Below are 15,714 nucleotides of genomic sequence, written 5' to 3' on the forward strand. Positions count from 1 at the left end.
TACCAGTCAAAAGGTTTTGACCAGAAAGATTTTAAATGTTTTTTAAAGAAGTCTCTTCTGCTCACCAAGCCTCCATTTATTTGATCTAAAGTATGGTGAAAACTGTAATATTTTGAAATATTTTTACTATTTAAAATAACTGTTTTGTATTTAAATATATTTTAAAAATGTAATTTATTCCTGTGATTTCAAAGCTGAATTTTTTTTTAATTACTCCAGTTACATGATCCTTTAAATGTTCTGATTTGCTGCTCAGAAAACATTTATCATCATTATTATTATGTTGAAAACAGCTGAGTAGAATTTTTTCAGGTGTCTTTGATGAATAGAACGTTTGAATGAAAATAAATTATTTGTAACATTATAAATGTCTTTATAATCACTTTTGATCAATTTAAAGCTAAATAAAAGTAATACTTTCTATTAAACTTGCTGACTTACCTTTGAATGGTATAGTGTATAATGTTACAAAAGCTTTTTATTTCAGAGAAATGCTGATCTTTGGATTTTTCTATTCACCAAAGAAAAATGTACTCAACTGTTTTTAAAGTTGTTGATAATAATAATAATAATAATAATAATAAATGTTTCTTGAACAGCAAATCAGAATATTACAATGATTTCTGAAGGATCATGTGACAAGACTGAAGTAATGATGCTGAAAGCTAATGATTTAGCTTTGAACACAGGAATAAACTACATTTTAAAATATATTTAAATAGAAAGCACACTGTAAAAAAATTAAAAAACAGCTTAAAATTATTTGTTATCCTGCTGCCTTAAAAATGTAAGTTCAGTCAACTAAAATAAGTTTAGTCAACTTGAAATGTTAAGTTGTACTAAATAACAACTTAACAGATGGGTAAGTAACCCAGCTGCCTTAAAATTTTAAGTTGATTCAAATCTAAGTTGTAACTAAACATTTCAAGTTGAATAAACTTTGTTTGAGTTGACTGAACTTAAAATTTTAAGGCAGCCAGGTTACAAATTATTTTAAGCTGACTCAACAAATTGTTTTTCAAATTTGACTGCTTTTGCTGTATTTTGGATCAAATAAATGCAGGCTCGGTGAGCAGAAATCTTTTGACTGGTAGTGTATATGAGTTTCTTTCTTCTGTTGAACACAGAAAAAGTTATTTTGAAGAATGCTGGTAACCAAACAGTTGACAGCAGCCATTGACTTCCATAGTATGGAAAAAAAAATATATATATATGGGGACTGTTTGGATACCAACAACATTCTTTAAAACATCTTCTGTGTTCAACAGATACAAGTTTGGAAACTGAGGGTGAATAAATGACAGAAATTTCTTTTTTTTTTGGGTGAACTATGAAATGAATCAAATGAGCAAGTAGTTGTTTTCTATAGCAGTTAGCTAGACACCTAGTTAGGAAATTACCTTTAACACTGTCTTTCAAATAAAATTAAAACCTATCCAACATGGTCATATTTGGTAAAAACCGTTCCATGAAACCACTTTGACACACATTCAGATAAAGGTTAACTATACTGTATAATAAAGATGGGTTTTAGATTAACTGTATTCTGAGGACAAAGGTAAACTATTTTTTAGGCAAGACTTAATATGTACTAAATAAATGCACAGGCAAAATAGTAAATAAACTGAAATAAAACATCAATATAATATTAAAAATACAATATTAAGTATTAACATAGAATATAATGCAACTGTATAAATACTAGACACTATATTGAAGTGTAACTTACTAAACTTAACATTTTCTAGCTACTGTTCATTGTCTCAAGTTTTTTTGTGGGTTTTTATCTCACAAAGCTCTGTACTCACGGCTGGCTGAGGGGATTACAAAAAAATATATATTCCTTCTATCCAAAACTAAACAGTAAAATGTTTACTCTGTAATTTAGCATGATCCAACATGCTTGGTCAGTTTATTCCATCGTTCATTTTCTCCATTTCCCTTCCCCCATTACAAAATCAAAACATGACAACATGTGCAGCGTCTGTGTCACGTGTAAGAAGCTGCAGCGGCTGAGAGCTCGGGATAAATCGGCTAGTGATCGACAGCGCCGAGAACCAATCAGCTTGGGAATTCCGGGTAGCAACAAAATAAATACAAACACAACGGCCAATCACAAGCGGCGGGGGGCGTGCCGTACATTCCGCTTTTCTGACTGTTTACTTCCGTCAATATTCAAAGAAAAGCAGAAAATTATCACCATAACAAAGGACTCGCTGTAAGTAAAGTTAAATATATGTCTGTTAGGAATACAAATACACGATTTTGCGGGTAAAACAACAATAGAGGCAAAGATTTGAGCTGTCTTTAGTGTTTTGTCGACGTTTACAAAGATAAGGTTCCTGGCTGGCTTTGCATTTGACCAAATTTATTGGCAGTAGTTGTTCAAGAAGCCAGAGCTCATTTAAAATGTGATAATTAACATCAAAATGTGACATTTTTGTTTTTGCAAAGATAATGATTTACATCAAGATTGTGAAATATGGCTTTTAAAGCTCTGAATGACTGTTATTGTGTGTTGTCTCTTCAGATCATTATGATGTTTGATCATGTGATATGTGATAAGCCATTGCTGTGGTATAATAGTTTGAGATAAGAGCCTTGAAGAGTCTTTTGTATTCAGATCTCTGGAGCAGGTGGAAGAAGATGCCGTTCTTGGGCCAAGATTGGAGATCACCAGGCTGGAGCTGGATCAAAACTGAGGACGGCTGGAAACGCTTTGAATATTTCAACCACAAACTGGGAGACAACATCAATGAACTTACCCTGTAAGAAATGCTTTGAATTATTTCGTTTTTTGGGTTTGAACCTGCAACCTTTCAGTTACCACCTACGATCTTTAACCACAAGGCTACACAACCCCAGAAAAGCATTGAGGAACCAGACTAAAAAGGAAGTGTGTATGTGGCATGTGGGAAGTCAGGTATCCGTGTTTAGAACTTGTGTGGTTATTGTCTGGAGTGGCGTAGAATAGACAACCGATAACGTGGCTAAAAACACCTTAGTCTGACCATGCTGTCATGGAAACAGAAATGTCGGTCACACTAGGAAACGTGAACATGTGAAACCGTCTGAACATGTGAAACCGTCTGTAAAGGATGTAAGTAGGTGTTTGGATAGTTTTGTGTGTTGGGTGTGATCTGTGTATTAAATTTCACTAGACAATAGACCACATATACTTGTGTAAGCTAAAACGTCTTCAGATCTTCAGAACTCCTTAAGCAATACTTGGATTAATAATTAAAGTGAACTTTCACTGGTTTCTATTGCAAAATGTGTCAAGTGTATATCTACTAGCAGATTACAGTCTAAACTGCTTGTTTGTCATCTGTTTATCACATGATCATATACTTTTTGTAGGTCACTCTGTATAGGACTTAAATGCCTTAAATAGAAATGTATTGTCTAAAGCGCATTTTGATATAGTTATAATTTCCTTATTAATTTTACAGATTGGACAATGACAAAGAGAACGTCTACGTGGGAGATGTCTGCGAAGTAGCTGCCAAGAAGAGAAAAAAGGACTTCTTCAACAACAACACTAAGTCACAGTGTACAAATTATTTAATATTTTATTACATCACACCTTAATTAAAACAACAATGATCTTAAATGTCACAGTAAATTAGAGTTTTTTGTTGTTGAGTGGTCATTATATAAAATTGAAAGATCAAAGAATGACCAATCAGAATACATTTTTCATGAGCTGTGTAATTATTAATAATTTTATATATATATATATATATATATATATATATATATATATATATATAATTATTATTATTATTATTATTATTTTATTTTTTTTGCATCATGCCAAATTTCAAGTTTTATATTTATGTAATTATGTTAATTAGTTTTTTTTTTTGGAACAATCATAGAGTTTGGGGGGGGTATACAGTTTAGTAGTCATTATACAGTTTGTTTGGTCACAGAATGCCACAGAATTTTTCTAGAGGTGTGTAATAATTACTAATTATTACTTTCTTTCATTATGCTTCATCACATCATACTTAATTATCACAATAATAATGTCTTAAGACAATGGGCCATTATACAGTTTAGCATTATACAAAAATATATGACCATAGAATGCTACAGTTGTTTTCTAGGCTCACTAAGCCTGCATTTATTTGATGCATAATACAGCAAACACGGTAATATTGTGAAATATTTTTTGTATTTAAAGCAACTGCTTTCTATTTGAATATGTTTTGAAAAGTAATTTATTTCTGTGATCAAATTTCAATTTTCAGCATCATTACTCTAGCCTTCAGTGTCACATGATCCTTTATAAATCATTCTAATATGTTGATTTGCTGTTCAAGAAACATTTATTATTATTATTATTAATATTTAAAACAGCTGAGTTCCTTTTTTTTAGTCAGTATAATTTTTTTTTTTTGTTTGGGAAAGAATGCTTTAAATTAATCAAAAGTGATGATAAAAACATTTATAATTTTACAAAAGATTTCTGTTTCAGATGCTGTTCTTCTGAACTTTCTATTCATCAAAGAACCCTGAAAAAAATTCTATTCATAAATGTTTTTTTAGAAACAAATCAGAATATTAGAATGATTTCTGAAGGATCATGTGACTGGAGTAATGATGCTAAAAATTAATCTATGAAATCACAAGAATAAATAAAAATGTAAAATATATTTAAATAGAAAACAGTTATTTTAAATAGTAAAAATATTTCAAAATTTTACTGTTTTTGCTGTACTTTGGATTAAATAAACGCAGGCGAGCAGAAGAGACTTCTTTAAAAAACATCTCACTGTTCAAAAACTTTTGACTGGTAGTGTACCTTTAAAACATAATATATAGATGAAATATATTTGATCCTTTTTCTCAGTTTTGTTCCAGGAGAGGTGGATCTACATTCAGAAGGAGAGTACGCGAGAGGTGAGATGAATTATATCATATCAACATGTAACAAACGAACAACATGAGTCATAGAACGTTTGATGTCATTGTTAATATATTACAGTTCTCCTATTGGCAGTCTTTTCTCACATTTGTCAAATGTGAATCGCGTGTTTGTTGTTGCAGAGGCACGGGTACTGTACGCTTGGCGAGGCCTTCAATCGTCTGGATTTTTCCAGCGCCATTCAGGATGTGAGGCGATTCAACTATGTGGTCAAAGTAAGACTTTTTGATCTCCGCTGAACAATTGCTAGAATATTTCTCTGCAGTTGAATCACTTACTCCACTTGCCTTCTGTATCTGTATCTGTCTAATTTTATCTACTGCTGTTTACTTCTCTTAGCTTCTGCAGTTGATTGCCAAGTCCCAGCTGACGTCTTTGAGTGGAGCTGCACAGAAAAACTACTTCAATGTCCTGGAGAAGATTGTGAGAAAAGGTGAACTGATCTTTATCCAGTTACATAGAAAATGCAGAAAACATATTGTTTTGATATATGTGCATGTGCAAATATAAAGGTGTATTTGTTTTTTTGTTTTTTTTTAATCGAGCAGTTCTGGATGACCATCAGAATCCTCGACTAATCAAGGCGTTGCTCAATGATCTAAGCTCGACTCTCTGCATCCTCATGCGAGAAGTCGGGAAGTCCGTGCTGATTGGAAACATCAACATTTGGGTCTGCCGTTTAGAAACCATCTTAAACTGGCAGCAGCAGCTCAACAATTTGCAAATTCCAAAGGTAGGCTTTTAACAGTCTTCTTACGGGTTAGGCATGGACAAAAATCAGTTGGTGCATTTTCTGAATGAGTTCTCTAACCCCCTTTGTAAAAAAATATATATTTGTATAAATACGCTGGTCAGGTAACTTCACAGTCAACCCACATATAGTTGTGGGTTGTGGGATGATTAATAAATAATATGATTATATTAATATTACATATCTTGTAGAATTATTTTATAAATAGTTGTAATATTGTAATAAATAATGTTATAATATATAATTAATAATAAAACAATAAACTAATTAATAATTAAACATTACTAAAGGGTGAATTATTTAATATAAATTAATATATTACATTTATTTAAAAATATGTAGTTTAAATATTAATGGCCTTATTACTAAATATTATAAAATGCAGATAAATAACACTACTTAAGAGTAAATAATTCATGTAAATAAATAAATTACATTTATTTAACAACATGTATATTTTAATATTAAAGGCCAAATTACTAAATATTATAAAAATGCAGAAAAATAACAACATTACTAAAAAGTAAATAATTAATGTAATTAAAAATGTGTAGTTTTAATATTAAAGGCCATATTACAAAATATATAAATGCAGGAAAATAACACTACTGAAGAGTAAATAATTAATGTAAATAAATATATTATTTATTTAAAATGTGTAGTTTTAATATTTGTTTTAGTTTGTAATATTTGTAAGGGCATATCACTAAATATTATAAAATGCAGAAAAAATAACAACATTATTAAAACGTAAATAATTAATATAAATAAATTACATTTATTTAACAATATGTATATTTTAATATTAAAGCCCATATTACTAAATATTATAAAAATTCAGAAAAATAACAACATTACTAAAGAGTAAATAATTAATGTAATTAAAAATGTGTAGTTGTAATATTAAAGGCCATATTACTAAATATATAAATGCAGGAAAATAACACTACTGAAGAGTAAATAATTAATGTAAATAAATATATTATTTATTTAAAATGTGTAGTTTTAATATTAGTTTTAGTTTGTAATATTTGTAAAGGCATATTACTAAATATTATAAAATGCAGAAAAATAACATTATTAAAAAGTAAAGAATTCATATAAATTACATTTATTTAACAACATATATAATTTAATATTAAAGGCCATATTACTAAATATTATAAAAATGCAGGAAAATAACAATCAGTTGCCTCCATAGGCTTCTGTATGTGACACTATGAACTAAAAGTCTTTATACTGTTCTAGAGATGCTGTGCTTGTCTAACAAATTAAAGATTAACTTTTAAGACCGAAGTCGACTGTTAAATCTGTTTTTTTTTTTTTTTTTTTTTTTTTTTTTTTTTGTGATCGTACTAGTCACTAATCTTCTGATTATATTTATTTATATGTAATGCTAAATATGTCTTGTTGCAGCAAGTTTCAAATGGCATGACACTGAGCGACCTCCCTTTGCACATGCAAAACAACATCCTGTACAAGTTTAGCGATGCCTGTGACATCATCAATCTGGGACAAACCACCCCAACCCTGCACATGCTCAGTGAGGACTGGCAACTGTGGAAGAAACTGTGCCAGTTTCATTTTGCTGAGAAACAGGTGGGGAATAAGACTTTATTAAGTAAGGCATAAACACCCCTAATTAGATGACTAATTTGGATGACAAATCCATGCTTGCAATATCAAATTTTCTTGCTTTTCAAGATTTCAAGTAGGTGCTCCAAACTGAAGAATCACCCAGATATAATTGTTTGTTTACGCACTGTATATGAGATTCTTTAGACGAATCTTTTTGGAGATTCAATATTGCTGAAAGTTGGGTCAGTGACCTAATTTCTCCACAAGATGGCAGTCATGCTCTCAAGCTTGGAAGAGAGGCCTCCGTTCCTCACACAGCTCTCTGTGCGTGTGTTTTCAGTTCTGCAGGCACTTGATTCTGTCAGAGAAGGGCCATGTGGACTGGAAGCTGATGTTTTTCACACTTCAGAAATACTACCCTCAGAAAGAACAGTACGGAGACACTCTGCAGTTCTGCAGGCATTGTAACATCCTCTTCTGGAACGTAAGAAATCCTTTTTTAAATGTCAAACATTCTGGTCTGTTAATAAACAGTAAAACGTCCCTCTGGATTTTGTTACTCTTTAGATGTAGGTGTTCTTATCAAACATTTCCCCTTTTAAAGCCCTGTACAGTATGTGCCATACTTGATTGCTCCCAAACAAACTATCCTTACATGCTGTTTTTTTTGTGCGTATGTGTGCAAATATCTTCTATAATGAAACCTTATAGCAACAATTATCACCAGACAAGCATCAGTTTAAAATAACCATTTGTGACTATGGACCACAAAACCAATCATAAGGGTCAATTTTCTGAATTGAAAACCTGAAAGCTGAGATACAATTATTTGAAAATCTGGAATATGAGGGTGCAAAAAAATCAAAATATCGAAAATTGCCTTTAAAGTTGTCTAAATGAAGTCCTTAGCAATGCATATTACTAATCAAAAATTAAGTTTTGATATATTTATGGTAGGTAATTTACAAAATATCTTTATGGAACATGATCTTTATTTAAAATCCTAATGATTTTTGGCATAAAAGAAAAATCTGTAATTTTGTATTTTTAATCTGTAATTTTAATTTTGTAATTTTGACCCATACAATGTATTGTTGGCTATTGCTACAAATATAACCATGCGACTTATGACTGGTTTTGTGGTCCAGGGTCCATTTTTAAAAATGAAGAACTAATCCATTTTCAAATATATTTTCAAAAGTAATTTATTTCTATGCTGTCAAAGCAGCCATTAAAAAAGCATTTATTTGAATATATCTTTTGTAACATTATAAATGTCTTTACTGTCACTTTTGATCAATTTAATGCATTTTTGTTGGAAAAAAAAGGATTAATTTATTAAAGAAAATATTCTTTATTACCCCCAATTTTTGAACAGTAGTGTATTTAAGAGAATAGCTCATCTAAAAATTACTATTTATTCACATGACAGAAGTTGAAAAATGGAGGCTTACTTTTTACACACATAAAAAAAGTTTAATTTCAGCAGTTTCGGGTTACATCTATTCCATTTGCCCTCTGTAATATCAGCCCTCTTCCTGTACCCTTGACCTTTGGCCTTTTATTCTTTTCCTGTTCTCCTCCTGGTCCCTTATCTCCTAAAGGACAGACACCTGGCTTTGATCTTTAAGGTACATGCTAAATCTTACATCAGTGTGCCAGCGTTTTGAAATCAGTGTCTGTAAATAAAATCTGTTTTGCTTCATCCGTCAGTTTTTCTTGTCACCTCCGTCGTCTTCATTCCGTTTTTGTCCATCAAACCATCTTGCACTTCAGTCCATTCAAATCAACTCAATCTATCTTATGTGTATTCATTTTAATATTATTTGGATGTCTTTTTTTTTAACATCTGCTTTTTTAAATGTTGTCAGTGAGTTCTACAATGTTATACACTAATGCTGCTAGCATGAACATATACACAATAACTTATTTCTTCTGATAGTTAGGAATTTGAACACTGATTACATAGTAACTGATTACATGTAATCTGAATGAGGTTACACTTTACAGTGTCTATAAAATAATGTGATAAACAAGATAAGGCAGAAGTAATCTGAAAGTAGTCTGAATACATGACCTAAAATTTTTAATTATTTTATTATTAACTACAGTTTTACTATGTTCTTTTAAAGGGAACCAAGGGTATTAAAACTTGTATGGCCTAATATAACGTAAATGATGACTCTTATTGAAATATGTAGCAGGAAACCCATGAAAGACTTGTTATATTAAAAATCCACATTGTTTTATACATATTTTGGTCTATGGGGGGCGCCGTTATTTCAGTGACTTGAAATGGTTGAGCTACTGGCACTACCTGTAAACTATTTTTACCGCAACACAACTCGGAAAATAAAATACTGATACAAAGCCACATTGTGCGGCTTTAGGTTGTAATTTTCAGTCAAAGGACAACTAGAGAAGCGATGTAAGTCTTCACTGCTTTTGTAGCAGAAGAAAAGAATGTGAAGATGGCGGTACATGAATAAAACTTCCTAAAGACCCATGTCTTGGTTCTCTCCACTTTAGCCCTGATGCCTTCAAGGCTTTTTTAGTAGACCACAGCTACTGAAAGAGCTCACAAACAGCAGAGACAAGAAACGCTAGATGCCATCCTGGCAGGATGTAAACATGCCGACGCTTGCAATGGCGCCGCAACCACTAAAGGAGTTTCTCAGCACGGATTTCACTCGATATTCAGAGGCATTTAGAGTCCTTGTGGGGAAAATTAATGGTACTACATTTGGTTTAACCCTACACTCTGAAAATGCTGGGTTAAAAACAACCCAACTTGGGTTATTTGGCAACCCAGCGCTGGGTAAATATTGGACAGAACACATGCTGGGTTATTTTGACCCAGCTGGTCGGGTTAAATATTTTTACCAAACATACAGGGTTATTTTATTTAAGTCAACTATTGTTTAAAAATTATATTGCTGGTTTAAAATGCACTGGAACTTATGAAAACACACTGAATTACTAGAGGCAACAGCAATAATCAAAAGATTAACATTTATTATTAAACAAGAACACACGGACAAAATACAAGACAAATTGAATTTATTTGGTTGAATACAGCATAGTTTACAATGTTACATGCATTTGAACTCGCTTAACAAACATTTTAGATATAAAAAGAGCATTTTAATTTTAGTGTATTCAGCCATTGTCTGTAATCGCTTTTTACTGAAATAAAGCTAATTCTTATGCCGGTGTGTCGCCGAAATCTGAGCCGGGGAAGGGATGCTGTTCGCTGTGTTAAATGCGAAATTCAGACCGCAGCCTTGCATTTAACTCGTAACTGAAAGATGCCGTGACTGACTCCAAAACCTGTCCATATACAAACAGTACTGACATCAGAGAACATATTTTAAGATTAAACTCAGCACAATAGCGAATAAAATCCATTTATTTTATGCAATGCAAAAGGCATTTACATCCTGATCTCGTCCTTATGTTGCGTTGCGTAAAATAATACAGTTTACAGCACAGTTAAGACTTTATAAATAAATAAAAATGTATACAAACCTTTATTTCGCTGAACAAGTGCAAATCGGCAGCGCTAAGCTCCGATCTTTCCTGTAAAGGACTCAAAAAGCCCATGCTCTGACTGATAGGGCTAGATTCTGAGGCGTTGGGAACCGATCCCATCATAGGGAATCGACGACTCATTCAAAGTTTTTAGTTCAACAAAGCTCATCTATGGGCGCCTCTCAAACGGAAGGCTGTGTTTCTCAGCTGCTGTGTCACCAAATGTCACTGAATGTGGATTCATGAAAATAAACTGAATGAAAACGAGTCAGTACTGAGCTCGTCCAACTTTGAGGATGCAGCCTTTCATTTGAGAAGCACCCATTCGTCTCTTGCTCGCTAATATAGCGATTAGAAGTCTGATTCGTTTTTACTCGCATAGCTATGGGCTATGCCTAATTTCATAGGCAATGCAGACAAAATGTCAATTTAATATCAATCAAAGCTACAGAACTGTATTGCTTTTTACAAAGAAAGCTACTATCTACAACCTTTATATTCTGCAGTCATGGCGAAATTAGGTTCCTCCAATTCAAAAAACAAGAATCGAAATAGAATCGAAAACAACAGTGAGGAATCGATTCTTGGAGACGCATCCTATCGATTCCAGAACCAGGACTCGATTTCAAACATTTCAAAATCGAACAGCCCTATTGACTGACTGTAACTCAGCAGCTGGGTTCTTTCATCAGAGACATGCTTAACCTAGCGATGGGCTAGAAAAAAAATGACCCAGCAACTTAGTTACAGAAAAACTACCTAGCGCCTGGGTAAAAAAATATTAAATATAACCCAATAAAAAACTAGTTGAACCCAGCATTTGGGTTAAAAAAATAACCCAGCATTTTTTAGATTACATTCATCACCACATAAGCTCTTTCAGTAGCTGTGCTTATCGTATCAGTATTTTATTTTCAGAGTGGTTTATTCTAAATTGTGTTGTGGTAAAAAAACAAACAAAAAAACAGGTTGAGCCAGTAGTACACCAAGCGCAACCATTTTAGTTCACGCATAGATTTCACATCATAATGGCGGTCCTCATAGTTCAAAATATGTGTAAAACAATGTGGATTTTTTTAAAAATAATGTACATCTTTCATGGGTGAACTGGTTCTTTAATGGTATCACTGTAAAAACCCCCTTTTGTTACCATTTATTTTTAACACTAAAGAAGGGAGGGACCCTAGCGACCAACAAATATGGCAGTGAATTTTTGATTTTGACCGCTCTTTCTTTCCATCTCAGGACTCGGGACATCCTTGCACAGCAAATGACCCGGACAGCTGCCTCACCCCCGTCTCTCCTCAGCACTTCATAGACCTCTTCAAGTTCTGAAATTCAGAATGTTCTTGGACCTCTCACCTTTCGATCTCCTTTGGAACACCTGCAAACAAACACCTCTAACCTAAAACTGATAAACATTTTCACCTTTTCAACTCCAAACCATGTCCTTTTCTCTCCTCTTTTATGTTTCGGTCGTTCTGTGATTAAAATGTTCAAACTTCCGACAATGTATCTAATGATATGAATTTTCTGTTGCCTCACCCAAACTTTTAAGGGCTTATTGGAAAGATGTCATAATATTAGTGTTTTTTTGGTATTTGTCCACTTTTTTGTTCCTCGTTGCATTCTCAAAGAATTCATCTGTTCTTTAAGCACAGAAAGATGGGAGATGAACAGCAAAAAGAGACGGATATATGAAGGATTGTTTGCTTTTGGGAAAGACAAACCGAAATGAAAAGCGTGGGAGATCCTAAGCCAAGGTTATCTTGTCTTTTCATGTACGTATTTTCATTTCTATACCAATGAAATGCACGTCAGAAGTAGTCGTAGGTTAATGTTTACGTGAGTTCTCGTGTTGTTTTGTCAGGCTGTGCGTATATATATATATATTTGATGCGTCAACACTAAAGTGTACATTTGCTGCACAAAAAAAACCTTTTTACGATACACTTTTGTCAAATCTGCCACGAGGGCAGATGGAAAATCTAATGTAAGCTTTGCTATTTATGAACAAATGTATTTTATATCCTTTCTCTGAACTTTGTAATATTCCTTTACTATTCCAGTAATATAAATGTCATTGAAATTGATCAAGTGTAGGATGTGTTTGGTACTCTCAAGCATTTGCAAGAAACATCGTTACCTGAAATAATTAAAAGTTTTGGGAAAAATGCCTTGTGATTGCTTTTTGTTTTTTTTGGGTGCCCAGGAAAAGGCTGATAGACATCTAGGAATAGTTTACTCACCCACAGGCCATCCAAGATGAAGAGTTTATTTCTTCTTCAGAACAGATTTAGAGAAATGTAGCATTACATCACTTGCTCACCAACTGATCCTCTGCAGTGAATGGGTGCCGTCAGAATCAGAGTCCAAACAGCTGCATGTTTGTGAGAAACAAATCCATCATTAAGATGTTTTGATGAGTTGTTTATCAATAATATAGCTTTCTTCAGTGAAAAAGTCATCTTGCCTGAATCAGGAGAGAAATATGCACATATCAAAACAGCTCTAAATAAAATATGTGAAACTAGTTTTTTTTTTCAAAAACATCTAAAAATCTTACTGAACCCAAACCCTAAATAAATAAATGAATAAAAAGCTTGAGTATAAAGTATTTCTTTATTCCAATTCACCAACTTATCTGAACCCCTGGAACATATAATTTGCATTTAAATCACAATACAGAAGAAAAAAAAAATCATTCAGTAGTATCAAGATAAAATCAAAACAAGATTCTTGCAAAGGCCCCAAATATAAAGAGCAAAATCTGAAACTAACATTTTAATCATCTTTCAAAGTTAAACACATTGGTGTACTAATTATATAAAGCTACTATGATCGTCTAAGAGCAGCAAACCCACTTACTTTCAGAATCTGATTATAAATAATCCTAAAATCAGCAATAAGACACTCAAACATGTTCTTCTAGCAAACCAAAGATCTTATGGCAGTGGCCAAAGGTTTATATAAAATACATTTTATATTAGACTTATAAATGATGATTGTCATTTACCACGTTGAGGGTGCTGGAAGAGAATAACTAGTTAACGTTGTGATCACACTACAAAATGTATTTTTAGTCGAGGCACAGCAAAGAAAAATACTTCATGATAAAACGGCACAGCTCGAGGTCTTTGGAAGGCTTCAAATAAGGTTTGTAACAGTAATTGTTACCGTAAGACCTGGCTACTTATCCCATTCCTGGAGATCCAACCTGCTTATAGTTTCAACCCTAGGAGATTGTGTTTTTCCCAAATGAATTCAATGACTATAATTAGCTGTTTGATTAAAGCTCAAAATCTCCAGCGACAGGACCGAGCACATACACATTCAATTTACAACTGTTCCCTGTAAACCACAGTAAGTTCGTCTTGTGAAAGAGTGGCACTGAAAAATCGAAATAGCAAGTAGTTTGGGATTATAGCAAGAAAATTATTGCATAGAGTAATTACAGTACATCATGACTGTGAATCAGCAGGCAGTAACGACTGTAAATATACATTAAACAGTGGAAGGTGTTTCTACATCATTTCACATTCACTCTTTCACTATATAGAGGAATAAATTAACCACAAGCGAATCGAAGATTCAAACATTAACGTTACACACAAGCCATCGAGCTCTCGTCAAGTGATTATGGCGATTGCGCCCTCTGTCTGTGACGATGGGTGCTGCAGCCTAATCAAAACTGATAAAACTACTAAATGGATATTCTTTCGTCGTTTATTCACCCTTATGTCACCCCAAACCTATCTGGTTTTTATTCTGTGAAAAAAAAAGTTTTGCCGAATGTCCTGACTGACTTTTCAAGGATGAATGGAGACTTATTGCTGTATACAGCGACTAACTGTGCGTTCACACCGCCGCCGGCGAGAGCGTCAAAATTCGCTCTGGGCGCGCTGCCAACAACGCTGTGCAAAGATTCTTTGACGCTCTGACGATCGAACGCTTGGTCTTGTATTTAAAGCGGCCGCAAAGCAAACAAGCATGCCGATCTTGTGCAGACTGACCACAAGTAGGGTGTAAGTTAACCTCATTAAATATTTTAAACGTGAAAATAAGAAATGTAATTTAATTGTAGTTACATGTTTGCTAACGAAATAAACCAATTAAAAGCCATTTGTGTGGTGTGGCTTTTGTGTTCATGGTTAAGTGCTAGTGTAATTTCAAAATAATAGGAGACATTTACTAGCCTTGGTCTTTAATTAACATTAACATGAATTTGTGTGCAGCCTACATTGCAAACCATCTTGGTTGCAATTGGTCAAATCAGTGTTGTTTTGAGCAAATGAATTGCATTCCCGCTGAAAAACAAGCGTTGGGAACTAATGTGGCCGGAACCAAAGTTTACAGGACTGCGTTCTCTGGAAACCTCTCAAGCGGTGAACTTCTACATTCCGATTGGTTGCCGCCGAGCCGCGTCATAGCTCATTACCATAAAGTTGACCTGACTTCAACTCTCCCCGACGCCCACACCGTCCAAAACGCGCCGCGCCGCTTCTCGCCGCTTCTCGCCGCCGGCTCACATTGAAAATGAATGACTTCCGGCCACTTTGACGCTCTCGCCGGCGGCGGTGTGAACGCACAGTTAGGCTGTTTCTCACATAACTTTATCGTACAAATAAAAAACACTCATAATATTTAAACTGTCATTTGTACTGTATAGGACAATAGACTTATGTCAGGGTAGCGCCATATTTATTTTCTGACAGGGAGGAAATGGAGGTTGTGATAAGTATTTAAAAACATGCTGATTATTAAAGGAGAAGTTTAGTTCCCGAACAAATATTTACAGATAATTTACTCACCCCCTTTTCATCCAAGTTGTTTATGTCTTTCTTTCTTCAGTCGATAAAAAATTGTGTTTTGAGGAAAAAAATTAAGGAATTATCTTCATATAGTGGACTTCAATGGTTAT

At 33.5% G+C, this 15,714-nt stretch overlaps 1 protein-coding gene across 2 annotated transcripts; it reads left to right on the plus strand.

The window, feature by feature from the left end:
- Nucleotides 1-2,095: 2,095 nt before the first annotated feature.
- On the plus strand, nt 2,096-12,969 carry fbxo25 (F-box protein 25). 2 transcript variants are annotated; one of them, XM_051096343.1, is made up of 11 exons: nt 2,096-2,218; nt 2,624-2,768; nt 3,453-3,553; nt 4,859-4,908; nt 5,056-5,148; nt 5,273-5,366; nt 5,482-5,666; nt 7,101-7,283; nt 7,603-7,746; nt 8,867-8,893; nt 12,039-12,969. In XM_051096343.1, exons 2-11 carry the CDS (start codon nt 2,647-2,649, stop codon nt 12,126-12,128), a joined length of 1,089 nt encoding a protein of 362 aa, XP_050952300.1. In that variant the 5' UTR covers nt 2,096-2,218; nt 2,624-2,646; the 3' UTR covers nt 12,129-12,969. The 2 variants fall into 2 exon arrangements, with proteins under 2 accessions (XP_050952300.1, XP_050952301.1); XM_051096344.1 differs by lacking the exon at nt 8,867-8,893.
- The last annotated feature ends 2,745 nt before the right edge of the window (nt 12,970-15,714 follow it).

The sequence above is a fragment of the Labeo rohita genome, chromosome 23 (assembly GCF_022985175.1).
Source record: "Labeo rohita strain BAU-BD-2019 chromosome 23, IGBB_LRoh.1.0, whole genome shotgun sequence".
Lineage (NCBI taxonomy): Eukaryota > Metazoa > Chordata > Actinopteri > Cypriniformes > Cyprinidae > Labeo > Labeo rohita.

Coding starts and splice junctions, on each gene's coding strand:
- fbxo25 (XM_051096343.1), top strand. CDS start 2,647: ATGCCGTTCTTGGGCCAAGATTGGAGATCACCAGGCTGGAGCTGGATC. Junction 5,149..5,272: donor GATTCAACTATGTGGTCAAA/GTAAGACTTTTT, acceptor TACTTCTCTTAG/CTTCTGCAGTTGATTGCCAA. Junction 8,894..12,038: donor ACCTGGCTTTGATCTTTAAG/GTACATGCTAAA, acceptor TTTCCATCTCAG/GACTCGGGACATCCTTGCAC.